The following is a 22,731-nucleotide window of genomic DNA, read 5'->3' on the forward strand; positions in this document are numbered from 1 at the left end:
GACTTGTATCGTAAAGTAGAGAGAATTTTAAGAGAGGAAAACGCCAGAAGGGTCATGTCACTTCTTCTATTAACCGCTCCAGCGTTTCCGAACCCTGAAGCGATTAAAGGAAGTAACAAAAGACTGAACGTAAGCACAGAAGTGTCATTTTTCCGTAGACATGCATATGTTTGCTCTTTTGAACATTTTTTGATGGGTTTTCAGGCGATTTCCATGGCTGAAACTCCCTAAGAAAGATGTCGTCTGCACATAGCCAAAAACTTTGCAAAACAGCTTCATGAAACAAAAACCTCCTACAAAAACTCCCTAAAAAAAGGAGCTTTTCCTGAATCAGTTTCCACTAGAAATCTTGTCTTTTTTGACTGCCTCAAAAAAATAAACCTATTCACCAACAGTGCATTAAAATGTAGGTTTCTGATGCCAGACAGCCCCTCCAAGCACAGGAAAATCCCTCTAAACAGGGGATATGTGCAGGGATACAGCTAAAATAGCTCAGTTCTTGGTGCAGTGTCCTGGGATTACGCGTCACACACAAAACCACATTTCTGCGCGTAAATGTGACCATATTTGCATAATCTATTGTGCCCTTAATAATGCCGTTAATAGAAAATCCCAATCATCTGTGTTACAGTATGTTATTGTAGGGGAGGGCTTAGTGAAGCAGAAGAAAATGTATAATTAATTCTGTAGCCCCCCACACATGGCTAGTAGCCCACTCACTGCTGCACGGCAGGAGAGAAGTATAATTATGTCCAGCAAAAACTTGAGAAATTCTAATTACTTCTCAGTGTCTAGTAAACTACTGGGAGTGTTAAAAACCCACATTTTCCAAAGATTTTATATATTATGACAGTTAAATTAATTTTATGACAAACATGACTGTAATATAATTAGATCCTTTACTCTATAATGTGTAAGAAATCAGGAAAGTAAAAGGCACATACTTATTACCGTCTTTTTGTTTGAGAATCTCATTGTTAGAAAAATGACGAAAATTTATAGAAAATGGTTATAAAGTGACGGCCGCAGATTTAGATTCACACATCACGTATTTGCTGAGGGTTTTTGCAGCTCAATAAGTACTTTTTAGGCTGTGTGCCCACTATGCGTTTTCCAAACGTTTATGCTGCGGAATTTCCGCAGAGTAAACGCTTGGGAAACGCTTGGTAATCCGCCCCCCATGGTCCCCAATGACAAGCCGCAATGTCAATGCCCATGCTGCGGATTTTTCCGCAGCGTTTATGCTGCGCACAAAATTCCGCAGCATGTCCATTAATTTTGCAGAAATGCTGCGTTTTCGCCGCCATTGACTTGCATTGGAACGCATGTAATCCGCATCACTGCATCTGCAGATGCGCATTCCATGCATTCTAATGTGCGGATGGTACCCGGGTGTGGAGGACAGGAGACTCTCCTCCGGACCCGGGTACCATAGAACCTGTAAAAAAAAGAATAAAATAAAAAATAAAGATTATATTCATCTTCCGACGGCCCCCGTACTCCTTCTCTGTGCTTGCCGGCAGATCACGAAGGGCTGTAGGACCTGCGCTGACGTCACAGTCATGTGACGGCAGGTCCTTCAGTACAGGGCACCGCGATCTGCCGGCAGCCAGCACAGGAGCGCAGCAAGACTGCGGGGGCCATCAGAGGGTAAGTATAGGTTTATTTTTTTATTTTTTACCATTCTCTCGGGTCACACTATATAAATCCATGCCGGTTGCATGGATTTATATAGTGTGACCAAGTTGTCAAGCACTTTCCAAGTGATGCTAAAATCGCTTGGAAAGCGCTTGTCAACCCGCATGCGGAAATGCAAGTGAAGAACGCTTGACAGCCGCATGTCCCTGGCAGGAAAAACGCATGTACAATCCGTATCTGTTTTTTTCTGCCAAGGAGATGCAGAAACGCTCAGGAAAAAATCCTGAGCATTTCTGCATCGTGGGCACATAGCCTTATAAGTGGATTTTGCTGCGGATCTGACTACATTCTTCCACCATGCTTAAGGATTCAACTTATTTGCAAGAAACAGACTTGATAAACGAGGAGGAGGTGTCGCATTGTATGTTAGAAAAGCGTATATCTGCACAGAGATTGAGGCTATGTGCCCACGTAGCAGATTTGATGTAGAGCGTTTTTGCCTCTCTCTGGCAGAGAAAAACGCATGAAGATTTACATGCGTTTTTTCTGCCAGAGAGAAGTGTTTTTCCAGCGTTTTTACCTGTGTTTTTGCATGCGTTTTTTCAAGCAGTTTTCCAAGCGATTTTGAGCATCACTTGGAAAAATGCTTAACAAGTTGGCCACACACTATAAATCCATGCAACCGGCATGGATTTATAATGTGTGAACAACTGATGCTTTAAATGCAGCATCTATAGTAAAAAAAAAAGAGAATTAAAACGTTAAAAATAAAAAAAAACCTGTATACTCACCTCTCCGGTCTCCTCCAGTCTGCTCCCGGCCGCATCCTCTCTCTTCAGCGTCCCGCAGTGTACTGTCAGGACCTGCGGTGACGTCATTTAGTCAGGTGAAGGTCATGCGACCATCACCTGACCGCCGACGTCAGCGGTCGCGTGACCATCAGGTGACTAAATGACGTCACCGCAGGTCCTGACAGTACACCGCGGGACGCCAAGGAGAGAGGACGTGGCCGGGAGCAGACCGGGGGCCGCCGGAGAGGTGAGTATACAGGTTTTGCTTATTTTTAACTTTTTTATTTCTTTTTTTCACCGCGTTGTAGCCGGGATGAAGAGGAGTTGTAGTCTCCTCTTCATCCCGGGTACCACACGCACCGCGATTACGCTGCAAATTCGCGGCCATTGAATTTAATTGAAACGCAGCAAATCCACATATACCTGCGGGTTTGCTGCGTTTCAATGTTCCTCAATGGCCGCGAATTTGCAGCGTAATCGCGGTAGAAATGGTCATGCTGCGTTTTGCAATGCAATGCGAATTCGGCGCGCTAATTAGCGCATCATGTGCACAGCACATCCGAATTCACATTGCTTTGCATGGCAGACAGTTTTACAAGCGTTTTCGCAGCTGTAAAAACGCCGCAAAAACGCTACAAGAAAGCTACATGGGCACATGGCCTGAAGCTTCAGAGACTGGGAGTTCTGTGGAAACTGTTTGGGTAAGAATACAAGGAGAGAACAACGGAAAGGACACCATTGTAGGCATTTACTACAGGCCACCTGGGCAAGCTGAAGATATGGATGAACTCTTTATGTATCAAATGACCAAGTTCTCCAAAAAATATGACGTAGTGGTCATGGGAGACTTCAACTATCCAGACAATTGTTGGGAATCTCTCTCAAGTAAAACTAACAGGTCAAGCAAATTCTTATCCTCTCTTGCTGACAACTTTATCTTCCAAAAGGTAGGGGAGAAAACAAGGGGATCTGCTACTTTGGATCTAATCCTTATAAACAAGGAGGAAATGGTTGAGGAGGTAAAAGTGGCTGGGACCCTAGGAGGCAGCGATCATGCTATTATAGAATTTTGGATAACTAGAGGAGGAAGACATGTGAAGACTCAAACTTCAAGGTTAGATTTCAGACAGGCAGATTTTAAGCGACTCAGAAAGAGAAAAGGAGGAATCCAATGGCTGGATGTCCTTAAGGACAAAAATGTCCAGGAAGGATGGGAAATTTTTAAAAATGAGATTCTCAAAGCACAATCGTTAACAATCCCGAAAAGTAGGAAGAATGGGAAGCATTTAAGGAAACCAGGATGGATGAACACAGAACTTAAACACATGCTAAAAAGAAAGAAAGAAATGTTTATCAAATGGAAAGAGGGAGGCATACAGTTATATGAAAAAGTTTGGGCACCCCTATTAATCTTAAGCTTAATGTTTTATAAAAATTGGTGTTTTTGCAACAGCTATTTCAGTTTGATATATGTAATAACTGTTGGACACAGTAATGTTTCTGCCTTGAAATGAGGTTTATTGTACTAACAGAAAATGTGCAATCTGCATTCAAACAAAATTTGACAGGTGCATAAGTATGGGCACCCTTATCATTTTCTTGTTTTAAATACTCCTACCTACTTTTTACTGACTTACTAAAGCACATTTTTTGGTTTTGTAACCTCATTGAGCTTTGAACTTCATAGCCAGGTGTATGCAATCATGAGAAAAGCTACTTAAAATGGCCACTTGCAAGTTGGTCTCCTGTTTGAATCTCCTCTGAAGAGTGGCATCATGGGCTCCTCAAAACAACTGTCAAATGATCTGAAAACAAAGATTATTCAACATAGTTGTTCAGGGGAAGGATACAAAAAGCTGTCTCAGAGATTTAACCTGTCAGTTTCCACTGTGAGGAACATAGTAAGGAAATGGAAGAACACAGGGACAGTTCTTGTTAAGGCCAGAAGTGGCAGGCCAAGAAAAACATCAGAAAGGCAGAGAAGAAGAATGGTGAGATCAGTCAAGGACAATCCTCAGACCACCTCCAGAGAGCTGCAGCATCAACTTGCTGCAGATGGTGTCACTGTGCATCGGTCAACTATACAACGCACTTTGCACAAGGAGAAGCTGTATGGGAGAGTGATGCGAAAGAAGCCGTTTCTGCAAGCACGCCACAAACAGAGTCGGCTGAGGTATGCAAAATCACATTTGGAGAAGCCAATTTCTTTTTGGAAGAAGGTCCTGTGGACTGATGAAACCAAGATTGAGTTGTTTGGTCATACAAAAAGACGTTATGCATGGCGGCAAAAAAACACAGCATTCCAAGAAAAACACTTGCTACCCACAGTAAAATTTGGTGGAGGTTCCATCATGCTTTAGGGCTGTGTGGCCAATGCCGGCACCGGGAATCTTGTTAAAGTTGAGGGACGCATGGATTCCACTCAGTATCAGCAGATTCTTGACAATAATGTTCAAGAATCAGTGATAAAGTTGAAGCTGCGCAGGGGATGGATCTTTCAGCAAGACAATAATCCAAAACACCGCTCCAAATCTACTCAGGCATTCATGCAGAGGAACAATTACAATGTTCTGGAATGGCCATCCCAGTCCCCAGACCTGAATATCATTGAACATCTGTGGGATCATTTGAAGAGGGCTGTCCATGCTCGGCGACCATCAAACTTAACTGAACTGGAATTGTTTTGTAAAGAGGAATGGTCAAAAATACCTTCATCCAGGATCCAGGAACTCATTAAAAGCTACAGGAAGCGACTAGCGGCTGTTATTTTTGCAAAAGGAGGATCTACTAAATATTAATGTCACTTTTCTGGTGAGGTGCCCATACTTATGCACCTGTCAAATTTTGTTTGAATGCAGATTGCACATTTTCTGTTAATACAATAAACCTCATTTCAAGGCAGAAACATTACAACAGTTATTACATATATCAAACTGAAATAGCTGTTGCAAAAACACCAATTTTTATAAAACATTAAGCTTAAGATTAATAGGGGTGCCCAAACTTTTTCATATAACTGTATATTAAGAAGATTATAATGCAGTCTGCAGAACCTGTAGGGCACGTATCAGGTTAGCTAAAGCTGACAATGAATTAAGGCTTGCAAGAGATGTCAAAAGCAATAAAAAAGGATTTTGGGGGTATGTCAAAAGTAAAAGAAAAGTCAAAGATGCTATAGGATTTTTACAGGATGAAAATGGTGAAATAGTAAGAAAGGATGTTGAGAAGGCCGAACTTTTTAATTCCTATTTTGCATCAGTTTTCTCTCAGAAAAAAATGTAACATCAATTGATCTTCAAAATTATTCGGAAGAAAAAGACTCAGGATATATAACCATGCACACCCAATGTTGGAAAAGTGAAAAAAATCTTTATTACATGATTACATTTAGACAACAAAAGAAACATTTTTTAAAAGCATTTAAAACAGACAAAAACATGTGCAATCTTCATATGGGGGAATTCATGATAATAATATGCATAAAAATAGCAATAAACCCCACTATGTTATGTGCCACAGGTATATTTTACATCACTTATATAACATTCGATTAATGTAGACCAACTAAGCAACCCTGGCTATAAATAGCACAGCACAACCAGTCAAAATATGTGTTTATGACAAAGCAAACCCCCCTAAATAATATAAGTGAATCAAGGAATGAGTAGGAGAGATGGTCTATTGGCAATGGGGGCCCATATTTTAGAGGTATTTAGAGGTCTGAGCAGCATAACCCTGACGAAGCTGCGTCTGAGCAGCGTAACGCGTAGGGTCTCTGGTGCCAGCAGGTCATTATTCTTCCATATATTTTTTATTTACTTATTTTCTTGACTTGACCACTCAGGAATGCCTGGCTTGTTATTTATATTTGGATCAACTGTGCCACGTCATATATGACTTTGGTGACACAATCTGGCCAATACCTCTAAAATATGGGCCCCCATTGCCAATAGACCATCTCTCCTACTCATTCCTTGATTCACTTATATTATTTAGGGGGGTTTGCTTTGTCATAAACACATATTTTGACTGGTTGTGCCGTGCTATTTATACCAGGGTTGCTTAGTTGGTCTACATTAATCGAATGTTATATAAGTGATGTAAAATATACCTGTGGCACATAACATAGTGGGGTTTATTGCTATTTTTCTGCATATTATTATCATGAATTCCCCCATATGAAGATTGCACATGTTTTTGTCTGTTTTAAATGCTTTTAAAAATTTTTTCTTTTGTTGTCTAAATGTAATCATGTAATAAAGATTTTTTTCACTTTTCCAACATTGGGTGTGCATGGTTACATATCCTGAGTCTTTTTCTTCCGAATAATTTTGTGTCTTTACATCAGGATACTGTAGCATCCCTTTCTATTTGTGATTATTATTCCCCAGCAGTGCCCACTTTTTCTTTTTGTGTACATCAATTGATCTTCACTGTCCTATTAAAGGAATAGAAGAATCCAGGTTATCTGTAGATTGTGAGGGAATATTTAGCTAACATAAATGAGTTCAAGTCTCCAGGTCCAGATGAATTACACCCCAGAGCACTGAAGGAGATCGTAGAAGAAATTTTAGAACCACTCTCCATAATCTTTGAAAATTCTTGGAGAACAGGAGAAGTCCCAGAAGACTGGAGAAGAGCAAATGTTGTTCCTATCTTCAAAAAGGGGAAGAAGGTGGACCCAGGGAACTATAGGCCGGTGAGTCTGACTTCTATACCAGGAAAGATCTTTGAACAAATTATTAAACAACATGTATGTAAGTACCTGGATAAGAATGAAGTGATTAACAAGAGTCAGCATGGGTTTGTAACTAACAAGTCATGTCAGACTAACTTAATTTCCTTCTATGACAAAATCACTGACTGGGTGGATCAGGGAAATGCTGTAGATATAGTATATCTTGACTTCAGCAAAGCATTTGACAAAGTATCTCACACCATCCTTATTGAAAAAATGACTAAGTATGGAATGGACAAGGCAACTGTTAGGTGGATTCATAACTGGCTTAGTGATCGGACTCAAAGAGTGGTCGTAAATGGCTTCACATACAGTTGGATGAATGTCTCAAGTGGGGAACCACAGAGCTCTGTCCTGAGACCTGTATTGTTCAACATCTTTATCAATGATTTAGATGAAGGACTTGAGGGTAAACTGATTAAATTTGCTGATGACACAAAGCTAGGAGCGATAGCTAACACTAGAGAAGAGAGAGAGGATTCAAAAAGACCTAAATAAACTGGAGCAGTGGGCAGCAACTAACAGAATGGTTTTTAACAGGGAAAAATGCAAAGTACTACATCTGGGCAATAAAAATGAAAAAAGCATATACAGAATGGGAGGAATAGAGCTAAGCAACAGTACATGTGAAAAAGACTTAGGTATACTAATAGATCATAGACTGAACATGAGTCAACAGTGTGATGCAGCAGCAAAAAAGGCAAATACAAGATTGCCGCTTCCAGGAGTCTGGAAGTGGCGATCTTATAGAATACACAAGAACGCTCGGTAGAGTAAGCTCTTCTGTGTACGGAGGAATTGGGAGAGATAGCTGACGGTCAAGTGATCAGCCAAACCACTGTCCTGCTGACAGCTATCCATTGTGCATGTTGCCTCTAATGCTGCACCAGATTTCTCATCCGGCATGAGCCTGTGTGATAAAGTTGGCTCGTTCAAAGACTGTCCAGTCTGAATTTACATTGTCTAAAAATTAGCCCATTTTAGTAAATTATCACCAGTGAATTTATGGTCTCATTGAGGCAAAGCTGATTGAGTAGGAAATGTTGTCATATTCATAAACATATGATGAAAGCCATAAACAAATACTTTTTCCAGTCAGTTGCCGCTACTTTTCCTGTAAAACCCAACTTTTCCCCGAGGCTTTCGTATTCAGATGATTAATGCAGCATCTCCGATATGAAAAAAGTAATTGGTTCCTACACAAACTCTCATTTCGCCAAACTTACAAACTCTTAGCATTTCATTTTTTCTTGTGTTTTTATCCTGAAGCTTCAGCACTTCTTGGGTTATATTTCCTTTCTGTCTGTTGCTTGAGTGACATGGACCCCAATGCATCTTGGAGAGGCAGTGTATGTGTGGCACCCCAGGGGTCTGGTTTCCACAGTAATAGCAATATTACGTCTGTGAGCAGGTGGGAGGTCTCCTGGGCAGGAATCCTAAGCATGCCACACCTCCTGCCCAGTCCTGGGAGGGGAAGAACTTCCCCTATATAAACCTAGGGCTGAGGCAGGGTTAGTGAGAGGAGTTCCAGACAGAGACGGAGTCTGGTCTGGACACGCAGAAACAGGGACAGATAGACCTCAGGAGCTCTGTAGGAGCCAAGGAGAAGCGCCAGGGGCTGGAGCTGTGCAGAGCTCGCCCTGGGAGAAGGTACTAAAACCGGACACAGGAGTCCGAGGCTGTGGGGACTAAGATATACCCAGCAGCAGAATCCATCCGGCAGGGGATTCCAGGTCCTCTGGCCATAAAAGCCCGGAGGCTCAGTCACAACGAAGGGACCAGCACCGCCATCCCAGAGCGGAGGCTAACAGAAGGCCCCAGGTCACCAGCCATACGGGTGAGCACCACACGGTATACCCAGGGACGTGGGCTACTTGTAACCGCCAAAAGCAGGGTAGCCAGGAAGGGTACAGACTAACGGGAAGGCCTACAACTCCACCTGGCCAGGGGGACTCCGGCTTACTCGCAGACTAACCAGGCCCCAACTACTAGCCAGTACTCCCGGGGGAATTTGCCTTGTACCATCAGTAAAGGCCCTGAACTGTACCCTCGCGTTTCCGTGCTTCCTTGTCGCACCGTTAGTGCTGGGACATCCACACCATCAATCCCAACATCAACCTCATCCTCTGCCCTGAGGCCATACCCCTCCCGTTGGGGGTTATACCATCCACGCTGCACATCCGTACCACCGGCCTCAGTGGACTGCCCTGCAGCGGCGGCTTCATAGCCGCATTCAACGGGTGGCGTAGTCGGACACTAATACCATCATACCAATAACTGCCACTTAGTTTGACCACCCTGGGCACGGACTGGGTCACCGCCACACGAAGACTACTACCCCCATCGGATCCGGCTCCGGGTATTCCCCGCGCGCACGCGCGCCGCACTACAGCACTGGCCCAGGGGGTGAGTCATATGGTGCTGCAGATACCTTTCTATGACCACAATAATACATGTAACTACATGTGATAAAATGCTGAAAACCTTGGAAGATCAAGTGGTTGCACACACATCATAAAGAGGGAAATATATAAACATGACTTGTGCATACTTCTTACTAAATATATGGTCTTCAATAACAATCACAAATGGACAAGTCACTGCCCTCCCAAAAGGTCAGGACACTCATCTCCTGCTGCTGTCATTCCTTAGTTCTATACGATACATATCTTCTACAAAAGAGGTGCAAAAAATTAAACTAATTACTAAACTAAAAATACAATATATTACTAAAACAAATAAAAAAAATGGATATTAATATACAATAAAAAATACATTTCATACAAATAATAAAATAAAAAAAAAAACAAAAAAACATAAAAAGTTGAGTTTTAGTCTGCATCTCACCATTCTCAGTGAATACATCTTGCTCGGAAGCATCCATTAAATTAGAGGGATATTCAGCCCTGGTTACCACAGCGGGTGGCTTCTCTCCGATTTGTGGCTACGTTGGAGAGTTAAAGGGATTAATATGAACTACTTTTTACACTTTACTAACAGATAGAGAAATACAACATATATACATACCAAAGGCATGCTAGGGAGAAAGGAATTATTCCGTACAGGAAGATCGGTGGCGGCAGCTCCCAGGGCACCATCTGTCTGCAACCAATACAGAATAATATGCATTACTTCAACTTTGATATACAGTAAGGTTTTTAATATAGGCAGTATAGGTACCGTCCCAATTTAGGGTCACCTTGCCGCTGGTGGGACGGCTTGTATACTTTTTTTGATCAAAAATAGTTCACTAAGTACCCTATATTTATTATGCAACTTTGCTTTACATTTATATATAATGATGGTAGGGTATGAGATATATTTTTGTCTTTTGTAGGTTTTGCTTCTTTTTGCTAGTGTGAACATGCTCCTATTTCTTGCATGTCTACCATCTTAGACCTCAGTTCACATTGCTTGGTTTTTTGTCTTGTTTGCATTCTGTGCAATTTAAGGGTGTGGCATCCCCTTTGTTGAGCTGATTGGTATATATGTAGCTTACCACGGGCCTAGGTGGTCTGGAGTTGGGACCCGGTCCTATTTGTCTACCCTTTTATATGCATTACTTCAACTTTGATATACAGTAAGGTTTTTAATATAGGCAGTATAGGTACCGTCCCAATTTAGGGTCACCTTGCCGCTGGTGGGACGGCTTGTATACTTTTTTTGATCAAAAATAGTTCACTAAGTACCCTATATTTATTATGCAACTTTGCTTTACATTTATATATAATGATGGTAGGGTATGAGATATATTTTTGTCTTTTGTAGGTTTTGCTTCTTTTTGCTAGTGTGAACATGCTCCTATTTCTTGCATGTCTACCATCTTAGACCTCAGTTCACATTGCTTGGTTTTTTTTTCAATACAGAATAATATAGTGTTCAACAATCAATGCTCTCCTCAGACTCTGTGCTTTCCTCATAGGCCAGTTAATTATTTCGGAAAATGATGTAGTGCTCCCTACCAAAATCACATGTGAGGGGCTACACTGAGCTAATCATGATCACAATTACTGATGGATTTGGGACATTAGAAACTAGAAGTTGGAAAATAAGGAGCCTATATACTTGCTTATACACAGTAGCCAATCAGAGGAGGCAGAGCTGCAGGGGGAGGGACAGAGGAGTCATCTGAACCAATGACAAACAGGACAAACAGGAGGCGTGTCTCAGACGACCTCAGACTCCCTGTAGGCACTGTAACTAACTTGTAGTCTCGGTGTCATGGATTCATCAGGTATTGTGGCCTAGGGATGCTGTGAGTGACAGCTCAGCCGCTCTATGAGATCTGGAGTGTGCTGGACTGTCAGTATTGTGAGTGACAGTCCAGTCATTCAATCTGATGCTGGGCGTGCTGGGCTGTCAGCATTTTGATTGACAGCCTTGCTGATTAATCTGGCCTAGCCTGCGGGCGTCTCCCCAAGTGCCTCCCGACCTTAATTATTTGCTAGCTATTTAGCTGGCTAGCTGTGAGCAGTCCAGTGTCGGTTGTAGCTTATCTTTGTTTGGTGTGTGTGCTTGTTCTGTGTCTTTCTCTGATCTTGTTGCCGGACCTAGGATTTGTTGTGACTATTCGTGTGGATTATCCCTTCTGCTCTTTATGCTCTCTGACTTCAGGTACCTAACCCTGGACTTGGCCCCTGACTATCCGTTTGTCTTACTACCTTGTCTTGACGTACCCTCCTGGCATTTGACCTCGGACTGTTACCTGACCACGTCTTTGTCTCCTTTGTCCTGCCTCTCTGTACTACAAGCCCTCCTGGTATCTGACCTCGGACCTCCTGACTACCCTGTCTCATGGCTTGTCCATGAGTAGTGACTCAGTGTCACACTCGGATCACAACTCTGCCGTCATGTAGATAAGTAAAAGCAAAGGGGCAAAATTTGAAGAAAATAAATAGTAGGATGTAGGACTTGATTTACAAGACATTTTTGAGCTCATAATTGGACAGTCACTCTAGGTCTACACAGTAGATGCCTGTTACAAATATTACGCCTATAGTACATACATAAGATCTGATACATACCATGTAACTGACGGACACCCTGTGCAGGTTCATGGCCTGCCGATGGAGGGACTGCCTTAGGAACATCTCATCTTTAATGGCGTGGAAACTTTATTAGCAGCAAAGAAAAATAAAAAATAAAATTACATACAACATAGATAAGATAAGGACTTCATATATGTAAGAACGTGAATGTGAGCATTGAGGTTACATTTGATGACACAATTTTAAGGCTTGCTCCATAAGGAAATAGGATGTCAGAGAAGAATAAAGAGTGGCTGCTGCTCTAGAGGACTCAGCGTGACCAAATATTACACAGCTATTAATGGAAGTGGCAACAAACCCGCACCCAAAATCTCATCCTCACCAATGAGGGGATCCCCTGATAAGTTTTGGAAGATTGCCCTATACAAATTGCCCTTCAGAGAGGAAGAGTACCTGAAATCTAGCGCCACCTATTGGAAGTAGCAATCCTAAAAGACAATATTGACTCTTTAACGAGCCTTGTCACATGACTTAGGATAAAAGCCAAACCAGAATCTCAATTTGGAGACACTTCGTAAGAGTCAATATCGACCCTTTAACAAGCCTTGCCATATGACTTAGGATAAATTTAATTTCCCAGAGGAGCATGCATGGAGCCAGGCCTGGCTTGTCACTCTCCACAAGGAGAAACGTTACCCCTAAGATCTCGGAAGATTTCTCTGAAACATACAGTACAGACCAAAAGTTTGGACACACCTTCTCATTTAAAGATTTTTCTGTATTTTCATGACTATGAAAATTGTACATTCACACTGAAGGCATCAAAACTATGAATTAACACATGTGGAATTATATGCTTAACAAAAAAGTGTGAAACAACTGAAAATATGTCTTATATTCTAGGTTCTTCAAAGTAGCCACCTTTTGATTTGATGACTGCTTTGCACACTCTTGGCATTCTCTTGATGAGCTTCAAGAGGTAGTCACCGGAAATGGTCTTCCAACAATCTTGAAAGAGTTCCCAGAGATGCTTAGCACTTGTTGGCCCTTTTGCCTTCACTCTGCGGTCCAGCTCATCCCAAACCATCTCGATTGGGTTCAGGTCTGGTGACTGTGGAGGCCAGGTCATCTGGCATAGCACCCCATCACTCTCCTTCTTGGTCAAATAGCCCTTACACAGCCTGGAGGTGTGTTTGGGGTCATTGTCCTGTTGAAAAATAAATGATGGTCCAACTAAAAGCAAACCGGATGGAATAGCATGCCGCTTCAAGATGCTGTGGTAGCCATGCTGGTTCAGAATGCCTTCAATTTTGAATAAATCCCCAACTGTGTCACCAGCAAAGCACTCCCACACAATCACACCTCCTCCTCCATGCTTCACGGTGGGAACCAGGCATGTAGAGTCCATCCGTTCACCTTTTCTGCGTCGCACAAAGACACGGTGGTTGGAACCAAAGATCTCAAATTTGGACTCATCAGACCAAAGCACAGATTTCCACTGGTCTAATGTCCATTCCTTGTGTTCTTTAGCCCAAACAAGTCTCTTCTGCTTGTTGCCTGTCTTTAGCAGTGGTTTCCTAGCAGCTATTTTACCATGAAGGCCTGCTGCACAAAGTCTCCTCTTAACAGTTGTTGTAGAGATGTGTCTGCTGCTAGAACTCTGTGTGGCATTGACCTGGTCTCTAATCTGAGATGCTGTTAACCTGCGATTTCTGAGGCTGGTGACTCGGATAAACTTATCCTCAGAAGCAGAGGTGACTCTTGGTCTTCCTTTCCTGGGGCGGTCCTCATGTGAGCCAGTTTCTTTGTAGCACTTGATGGTTTTTGCAACTGCACTTGGGGACACTTTCAAAGTTTTCCCAACTTTTCGGACTGACTGACCTTCATTTCTTAACCACTTCGCACCAGAGCCTATTTTTGCCTTCGTGACCGGACCAATTTTTTCAATTCTGACAACTGTCACTTTATGAGGTAATTACTCTGGAACGCTTCAACGGATTCCCCTGATTCTGAGACTGTTTTTTCGTGACATATTGTACTTCATGATAGTGGTAAAATTTCTTCGATATCACTTGCGTTTATTTGTGAAAAAATCGGAAATTTGATGAAAATTTTGAAAATTTTGCAATTTTCAAACTTTGAATTTTCATGCCCTTAAATCAGAGAGATATGTCACACAAAATAGTTAACAAATAACATTTCCCACATGTCTACTTCACATCAGCACAATTTTGGAACCAAAATTTTTTTTTGTTAGGAAGCTATAAGGGTTAAAGGTTGACCAGCGATTTCTCATTTTTACAACAAAATTTACAAAAACATTTTTTTAGGGACCACATCTTATTTGAAGTGACTTTGAGGGGCCTTTATGACGGAAAATACCCAAAAGTGATACCATTCTAAAAACTGCACCCCTCAAGGTGCTCAAAACCACATTCAAGAAGTTTATTAACCCTTCAGGTGCTTCACAGGAATTTTTGGAATGTGGAAGAAAACAATGAACATTTAACTTTTTTTCACAAAACTGCTACTTTAACCTCAAATTTTTAATTTTCACAAGGGCAGCCAGAAAAAATGGACCCCAAAATGTGTTGTGCAATTTCTCCTGAGCACGCTGATACCCCATATGTGGTGCAAAGCCACTGTTTGGGCGCACGGCATGGCTTGGAAGGTAAGGAGCGCCATTTGACTTTTGGAATGGAAATTTGACTGGAATCGATAGCGGACGCCATGTTGCATTTGGAGAGCCCCTGAGGTGCCAAAACAGAGGAAACCCCCAACACGTGACCCCATTTTGGAAACTAGATCCCTCAAGGAACTTATCTAGATGTGTGGTGAGCACCTTGAACCCCCAGGGGCTTCACAGAATTTTATAATGTTGAAGTGTGAAAATAAAAAAACACATTTTTAACACAAAACTGCTACTTTAGCCTCAAATTTTACATTTTCACAAGGGCAGCCAGAAAAAATGGACCTCAAAATGTGTTGAGCAATTTCTCCTGAGCACGCTGATACCCCATATGTGGTGCAAAGCCACTGTTTGGGCGCACGGCATGGCTCGGAAGGTAAGGAGCGCCATTTGACTTTTGGAATGGAAATTTAACTGGAATGGATAGCGGACGCCATGTTGCATTTGGAGAGCCCCTGAGGTGCCTAAACAGAGGAAACCCCCAACAAGTGACCGAATTTTACAATCTACTCCTTTGTATAAATTAATCTAGTGGTGGGAAAATAAGTAGATAGTGTAAGGCGGCGGTGTACACACCGTGAAGTAACTGAGGCAGTGACCCAAGCAAGTCCAACATAAACAGCTTTTATTCAGCAACTCACGGTTAAACAGAAAGTCCTCCGGTTCGCAGCCGGGTTAACATGAGTCCATAAACAACGGTTGCCGGGGACAACGGCCAAACCGGGCCTCTCAAAGCCTGACAGGTGCAGAGCCTTCCTAGGCGGTGGTTCAGCCACACTCAGTCCTACTGAGCTAACCTGCTGTGCTCCTAGCAGGTTGCAACATAGAACAACACTAATAGTTAGTGCAGGAGTTTTAAAGGACCTGTGACAAGAGCCACTGGAAAACCCGGGTTGGAGGGAGGAGGCCGCCCCACTGCCTCCTGTGACCTCCTCCAAGAAATGAAGGCCCTGTCGGGTTTTACTTAATCTGCCTTAGCCAGGTAGTCTGACTAGGTCATTGCTCACCTTCATTCCTGCATTGCAGCCGCAGCTGTGTGTGTGACTGCAATGCACTCCAATGGATTTAATAGGTCTCTGTACACATTCTGGGGGATATATAACGTCCCTTGTATACGATCCCGGTCACTGCCTCACATATCCCCCCCCTCTGTTCAAACTTGTGGGGTTGAACATTTGCCACCATACAGGGTGCCCGGGACAGGGCATCCGCATTTGCTTGCAACTTCCCAGGGCGATTTTCTACAGAGAAACTGAAATTTTGCAGTGACAGGAACCACCTGGTGACTCGCTCATTCCTCTCCTTGGCATTCCTCATCCATACCAAGGGTGAGTGGTCCGTCACCAAGCGGAACTGACGCCCGAGTAAATAATAACGTAGTGATTCCAAGGCCCACTTAATAGCCAAACACTCCTTCTCTACCATGCTATAGTTTTTGTCTGCCGGGACAAGTTTTCTACTCAAGTAGGTGACCGGGTTCTCTTCACCATTCACTTTTTGTGACAATACCACCCCTTGGTCTACCTCCGAGGCATCTGTCTGTACAATGAAGGTTTCATTGAAGTTGGGGCTGATGAGGACCGGCTGTCCACACAGGGCCAACTTCATGGACTGAAAAGCTTCTTCTGCCTGAGGGTTCCACCGAACCATTACCGATTTTTTTTTCCCTTCAAGAGATCGGTCAGGGCCGCCGTTCACCCAGCAAAATTAGGTATAAACCGGCGGTAATACCCAAGGATGCCAAGGAACGCCCTCACCTGTTTTGTACTTGACGGTTTAGGCCAGTTTTTTATAGCCTCAACTTTATTGATTTGGGGCTTTATAGCTCCTCGGCCTATCACATACCCCAAATATCGGGCTTCCTCTAACCCTATCGCACATTTTTTTGGGGTTTGCCGTTAACCCTGCGTCTCTGAGAGAATCCAGCACCGCTTGTACCTGTGATAGGTGCGTATGCCAGTTGGTGCTAAAGATGATAATATCATCTAGATAAGCGGACGCGTACTCCTGATGAGGCTTGAGCACTATGTCCATCAACCTCTGAAATATAGCCGGGGCCCCATGTAACCCAAAAGGTAAGACCACATAGTGGTATAGACCCTCTGGAGTTACGAAGGCGGTCTTTTCCTTCGCCGAATCTGTGAGAGGTACCTGCCAGTAACCCTTGGTGAGATCGAGCGTGGTAAAGTACTGGGCTTGCCCCAGTCTCTCAATCAGCTCGTCCACCCGGGGCATTGGATAAAGGTCGAACTTTGACACTTCATTCAATTTCCGGAAATCGTTACAGAAGCGTAATGATCCGCCTGGTTTTGGAATCAGTACGATGGGGCTAGCCCACTCACTCCGTGATTCCTCTATGACGCCTAACTGAAGCATTTGTTTTACCTCAGCCGTGATGGCTTGCCTCCGGGCCTCGGGTACCCGGTACGGTCTTATTCGTACCCGTACACCAGGTTCAGTGACAATGTCATGTTGGATAACCGTAGTCCTACCTGGTAGCTCTGAGAACACGTCGGTATTGTGTTGCACCAGCGAGCGAGCCTCCCGTCGCTGCTGTTTAGTGAGGGCATCACTTATCCTGATCTCCCCCTCGGATGCTTCCCTGGCTGAAGGTGGAGAATTCTCTGGTGATATGCCCGGGGTCACATCTGTAACTAAACACTCTTGATCTTTCCAAGGCTTTAACAGGTTTACATGGTAAAGCTGCTCAGGTTTCCTCCTTCCGGGCTGATACACCCGGTAATTTACCTCCCCCACTTTTTCTCGAATCTCATATGGTCCTTGCCACTTGGCCATGAACTTACTCTCAGCTGTGGGTACCAGTACTAACACCCGATCACCCTTGTTAAAAGTTCTGACTCTGGCTCTTTTATTATATGTGCGCCTCTGAGCTGCCTGGGCATCTAACAGATGCTCTTTCACGATGGGCATGACCACCGCGATCCGGTCCTGCATACTAGCCACGTGTTCAATTATACTCCTATGCAGAGTTGGCTCTTGTTCCCATGTCTCTTTGGCTATGTCCAACAGACCCCTAGGGTGTCTGCCGTACAATAACTCAAAGGGAGAGAACCCTGTGGAAGCCTGGGGTACCTCACGGACGGCGAACATCAAATAGGGTAACAACATGTCCCAATCCCTTCCATCCTTAGAAACCACCTTTTTTAACATGGACTTGAGGGTTTTATTGAACCGTTCTACTAGCCCATCGGTTTGAGGGTGGTACACCGAGGTGCGCAATTGTTTAATTTTTAGCAATTTGCATAGTTCCCTTGTCACTTTGGGCATGAAGGGGGTCCCCTGATCCGTTAGGATCTCCTTGGGGAGTCCAAGGCGACAGAACATGGCAAACAGCTACCGTGCAATCAGTTTTGCCGAGGTGTGGCGTAGTGGTATAGCTTCCGGGTACCGAGTGGCATAGTCGACGACTACCAGTATATGTTGGTGTCCACGGGCGGATTTTACAATGGGTCCAACCAAATCCATTGCAATCCGTTCAAAAGGCACCTCTATCACTGGCAGAGGTACCAATGGGCTACGGAAGCTTGCAGTGGGGAGGTCAACTGACATTCGGGGCAGGATTCGCAATACCTTTTGACTTCCGCGTAAACCCCAGGCCAAAAGAACCGCTGTAAGATATGGTCTAGCGTCTTTTTCACCCCTAAGTGTCCACCCAGCAGGTGTGAGTGTGGCATCTCCAGAATCTCTCGACGGTACGACTGAGGTGCCACTAACTGTTCTACAACCTCGTCCCTGATTTTATCTGTCCTGTAGAGTAACTCACCGTTGATTACCATGTGTGGAAATACAGTATCTGCACCGGGCTGTTGAGCTACGCCATTTATCTCTAACACCCTTTCCCGCGCCTGAGTAAGGGTGGGATCCCGTAGCTGAGCTGTCCCAAACGTGCCCCGGGACACTTTCAGCTCGGGGATCGATGGGGTCTCCTCGATTTCTCCTGCCAACACCTCTAAGGGAAACCTATCGGGGTCACACTCGTCCCTAGGTTGGACACCCCTACGGCAGGTTCATCGGGCACAGCGTCTGAAATACATTTTACCGGGGGAGAGTGGATTTAGTTTTTCCACAGAGTCCAGAACAGGGGCAAGTCTCTTCCCAACACAGTCCCATAGGGAAGAGTTTTTACCACTCCCACCACATGTTTTATGTCTCCACATGGCGTGGATAAAACTATCTCTGCAGTTGTGTACTCTCGGAGGTCCCCATGGATACACACAACCCCGACTGGCAGTCCACTGGGGTGGTCTCCTGCCACCAGCGACCCATGTACCAGAGTCACGAGGCTCCCTGAGTCCAGGAGGGCCTCCGTGGGGTACCCATTAACCAGTACCTGGCATAGTTGGAGTTCACTGTCCCGGGATTCGGCGCTCGCTGTGCAGATGGTCTGGGCGTACATTGAGACACAGCGGCTATATCCGCAGTCCATGGGTTCTGTAGTCAGGGGACAATTAGCAATCACATGTCCCGGCGCCTGACACTGCCAGCACCTAAGGGTGGTGGTACTGTTAGGTCTTATGACAGTTTGGGAGGGCACCGGCCTCCTGCCACGGTCACTGCGGGGCTCCCCTTCAGCACGGATCCGGTGCTGACTGTCCCCAGCAGAGTGACGCGACCCCTTTCCCGATTCCTGGGTTGGCAGGGATCGACGTGACAGCCGAGAGGGGGCGGAGTCTCGAATGAAGTCCTGAGTGGCTGAGTAGCGCTCGACCAAACTGACCACCTGGTCGAGGGTGCCGGGGTCCCCTTGCCCCACCCAACGTTGGATAGCGACTGGCAGAGTCCTCACCAGCCGGTCAACCACCATCCTCTCCACTACCTGGGTTGGGGACAAAGTCTCAGGTTGGAGCCACCTCTTTACCAGCTGCAGGAGGTCATAAGCCTGAGACCGGGCAGGTCGGGTCTCCACATAGGCCCACTGTGATGAACCTGTAGCCGCCATCTTGGTAATGATAAATCATATCCAGGGATGGCCACACTTCAGCAGCCCCCACCCTTGGGACCTTCTGTTAAAACGTCAACTAGATAGTTTCCCCCCATCCAGGCTCCTGTAAGATAAGAAGCCTACTTAACACTTGAATGCTAGGAGCTTCAAAGACTTCGAGAGGAAACACAGCCAGCAGGGGGGGGTTGCTTCGTCTATCTGTACCTGACCATTTGTCCCATAGGACTAGTTTCTTTGTCTGTCACAAGCATGGAGGCATAAGATATAGAAACATGAAAAGTACACGCATGTTGCATGGGATGGGCCAATAAAAAAATATCACGGCGTCCCGGAGCCATTGCGCACACAAGCCTCCGCGGTAGACGTTTGTACGTGCTCTGGAAGCCAAGATATAGCGCGGAGCCATTCCTGAGGACCGTATGGTATCATAATTGATATCAAAAGGTCGGTTACGGCGGCCCGAATCCATGGGAACCCCTGGGGGTATCATGAGACCATCCCAGAAGAAGTTATTGGGTTCCATAGAATTTGGGCTTCTGATCGAAGTTAGACCTGAGGGTGGAGACTGAGCCAGCTGACCTCACCAGCAGTGGGCGGGACGGGGCAGGTAAGATAGCAGGACAGACAAGAGACAAGTCAGTCTTGACCCAAGAGTGGTGTGCTGAACATCTGAGCACCAGCTGAGGCCACCAAGGGGAGGAGCAGTTTGACCATGCGGTGGTAGGCCTCAGCCTGTAACAAAGAACCGTGCCTGCGATCGCAGAATCCTCTCCCTGCGTCACAAGAAAATCAAGAAACCGGTAACTGATATGCTGTGGTGATTCTGTGTGTTGTATTCCATTGTTGTATAGTTTAGCCTGACCTTATACCTGTGTATATTTAGTTGTATATCGTGTATCTAGTGTATTATTATAATCAATTACCTCAAGTAATTGTGGGCCTGCCTTTTATTCTGCATAACGAACGCACGTCCGTGTGAGCTCGGCTCAAGCCAAAAACGCTACCCAGGGTTGGTTCCTGACCCGATATAGGCCCATTCACGAACTGGGCGTATATCTAAAATAGGGACTGGTGGCAGCATACCAACTGGGGATTGGGGAAGGCTGGTAGTGACGATCGGAGGTTCAGATATATATATTCCTGGCGCGGCCAAGGAAGATATATATACCGCCCTCACTACAGAGGGCCCCGATACCCAGTAGGTTACAGGACAGTCTCTCTGGCGACCGCTTATCCTAGGTGCAGTTCCTTGACTGACCTGAGGCTAAGAGGGCGCTAGCGAGTTGTGCTGTGTAGTGACGTTACGGTTTAGTGACGTTGAAGGGATAACACACTACCGTGTTCCCTGCGCTGGTTGCAGCTTCCTGGCACTACCTTCTCTAGGTGCAGTACCTTGACTGACCTGAGAGGTAAGGGGGCGCCAGAGAGCTGCACCCACCGGCCGGCTTTCATCACATTGGTGGCAGAGCGGTGGGATTGCAGAATAATAGTGTTGTGGGACCCCTACTCCCAGGCACTAAAGACTGCCAGTGGTAACTTCCACTGCTGGAGTCTTAAGGTCAGCCCAACGTTAGACGGTCAGGCTAAAAGTATAACAAGGTGTGTGCAAACTCAGGGTTGCAGCGGTGTCGGTTACCAAGATGGCAGACGGCACCAGGAGCAAGACCCTGCAAGAGGCTAATGCTACGGTCCGTGTGGCAGGAGGGGAGGACATTGTTACTCATGGCGAGGAGGAGTCCAGCCCGGGCACCTCAGGGAGCCAGTCCCCAGTATACGGTCCCGCAGTGGGCTGCCCACCACCTACCCAGCCCAGCCTGTCCAGATCACAAGCCCTTTTACAAGCGGCTATGGCAAGTCTCCAGTCTCATGGCGATGCCGTCTACAAAACCCTCCTGGCAGCATCAGAGAAGGCAGCGGAGGAGGAGCGTGCAGAGCGGGCTGCGGAGCGGGCTGCGGAGCGGGCTGCGGAGCGTGAAGCTGCAGAGCGCCGGGAGGCTGCGGAGCGTGAAGCTGCAGAGCGCCGGGAGGTTGCGGAGCGTGCAGAGCGAGCTGCGGAGCGCCAGCACCAACTGGACCTGGCCCAGCGGGGGCTTCCGCTAGAGCAACCAACCCATCAGGAGACCAAGTCGTCCAAAGTCCGAGCTGAGGACTTCCCTCTACTGGAGAAGGATGGGGACCTGGACTCCTTTCTGGTGGCATTTGAACGGACCTGTCTTCAGCACCATCTGGCCCGGGATCAGTGGGCCAGATACCTGACCCCCCGTTTGAGGGGTAAGTCCCTGGATGCCTTGGGGGACTTACCTGCCGGGGAGGTACAGAACTACGACTGCATCAAGCGGGCCCTGATCCGGCAGTACAACCTCACTCCCGAGTCGTACCGCCAGAAGTTCCGGAGCCTGCTGCGTGGCCCCAAGGACACCTGGACCGATCATATGCGGGCGCTGTTGAGAGCCGCAGAGCACTGGACCTCGGGTCTAGCGCTTACTACCCGCCAGGAGGTCCAGGAACTGTTCGTCACGGAGCAGTTCTTGTGGAACTGCCCAGAGGACCTCCGACAGTTCCTCCGTGACCGAAAACCAACAGGGGCTTCTGCTACAGCCGCCCTGGCAGACGAGTATGCCAATAACAGGGCGCCTGAGCTGAAGAAGTCTGCCAGCAGCACCTGGAGAGGGGGTAAGCCCAGTCATGCCCCTGTTTCCCCGGCCCCTAGAACACAAGGGGTGTATCCCCCTGTTGCCCTCTCCAGGCAAGGACCAGACGTAAGACGTTGTCATCTATGCAACAAACCAGGACACTTTAGGGCTGAGTGTCCCCAGCGCCAAAAGACCCCATCCCAGTCCCAGAGAGCGCCCAATGTTTTGTGTGTGGGAGGGGGTGGTGGTAGGTCCCTGGACAACATCCAACCCGTCACCATAGGCCGTTCT

The 22,731-nt window shown here is 45.8% G+C and overlaps 1 protein-coding gene across 2 annotated transcripts in view; it reads right to left on the reverse strand.

Moving 5' to 3' along the window:
* Positions 1 to 22,731, reverse strand: part of CUNH10orf67 (chromosome unknown C10orf67 homolog) — a 204,254-nt gene that overhangs the window by 19,164 nt on the left and 162,359 nt on the right. For both annotated transcript variants that reach the window (XM_073676507.1, XM_073676506.1), the window contains 3 exons: positions 12,192 to 12,279; positions 10,195 to 10,269; positions 10,015 to 10,111 (listed from right to left, as the gene is read on the reverse strand). In XM_073676507.1, coding sequence (XP_073532608.1) covers positions 10,015 to 10,111; positions 10,195 to 10,269; positions 12,192 to 12,279 — 260 coding nt within the window. The remainder of the gene's footprint in view (positions 1 to 10,014; positions 10,112 to 10,194; positions 10,270 to 12,191; positions 12,280 to 22,731) is intronic.

The sequence above is a fragment of the Phyllobates terribilis genome, unplaced genomic scaffold, assembly GCF_046119375.1.
Source record: "Phyllobates terribilis strain yellow unplaced genomic scaffold, ASM4611937v1 Scaffold_4__5_contigs__length_816908805, whole genome shotgun sequence".
Taxonomy (NCBI): Eukaryota; Metazoa; Chordata; class Amphibia; order Anura; family Dendrobatidae; genus Phyllobates; species Phyllobates terribilis.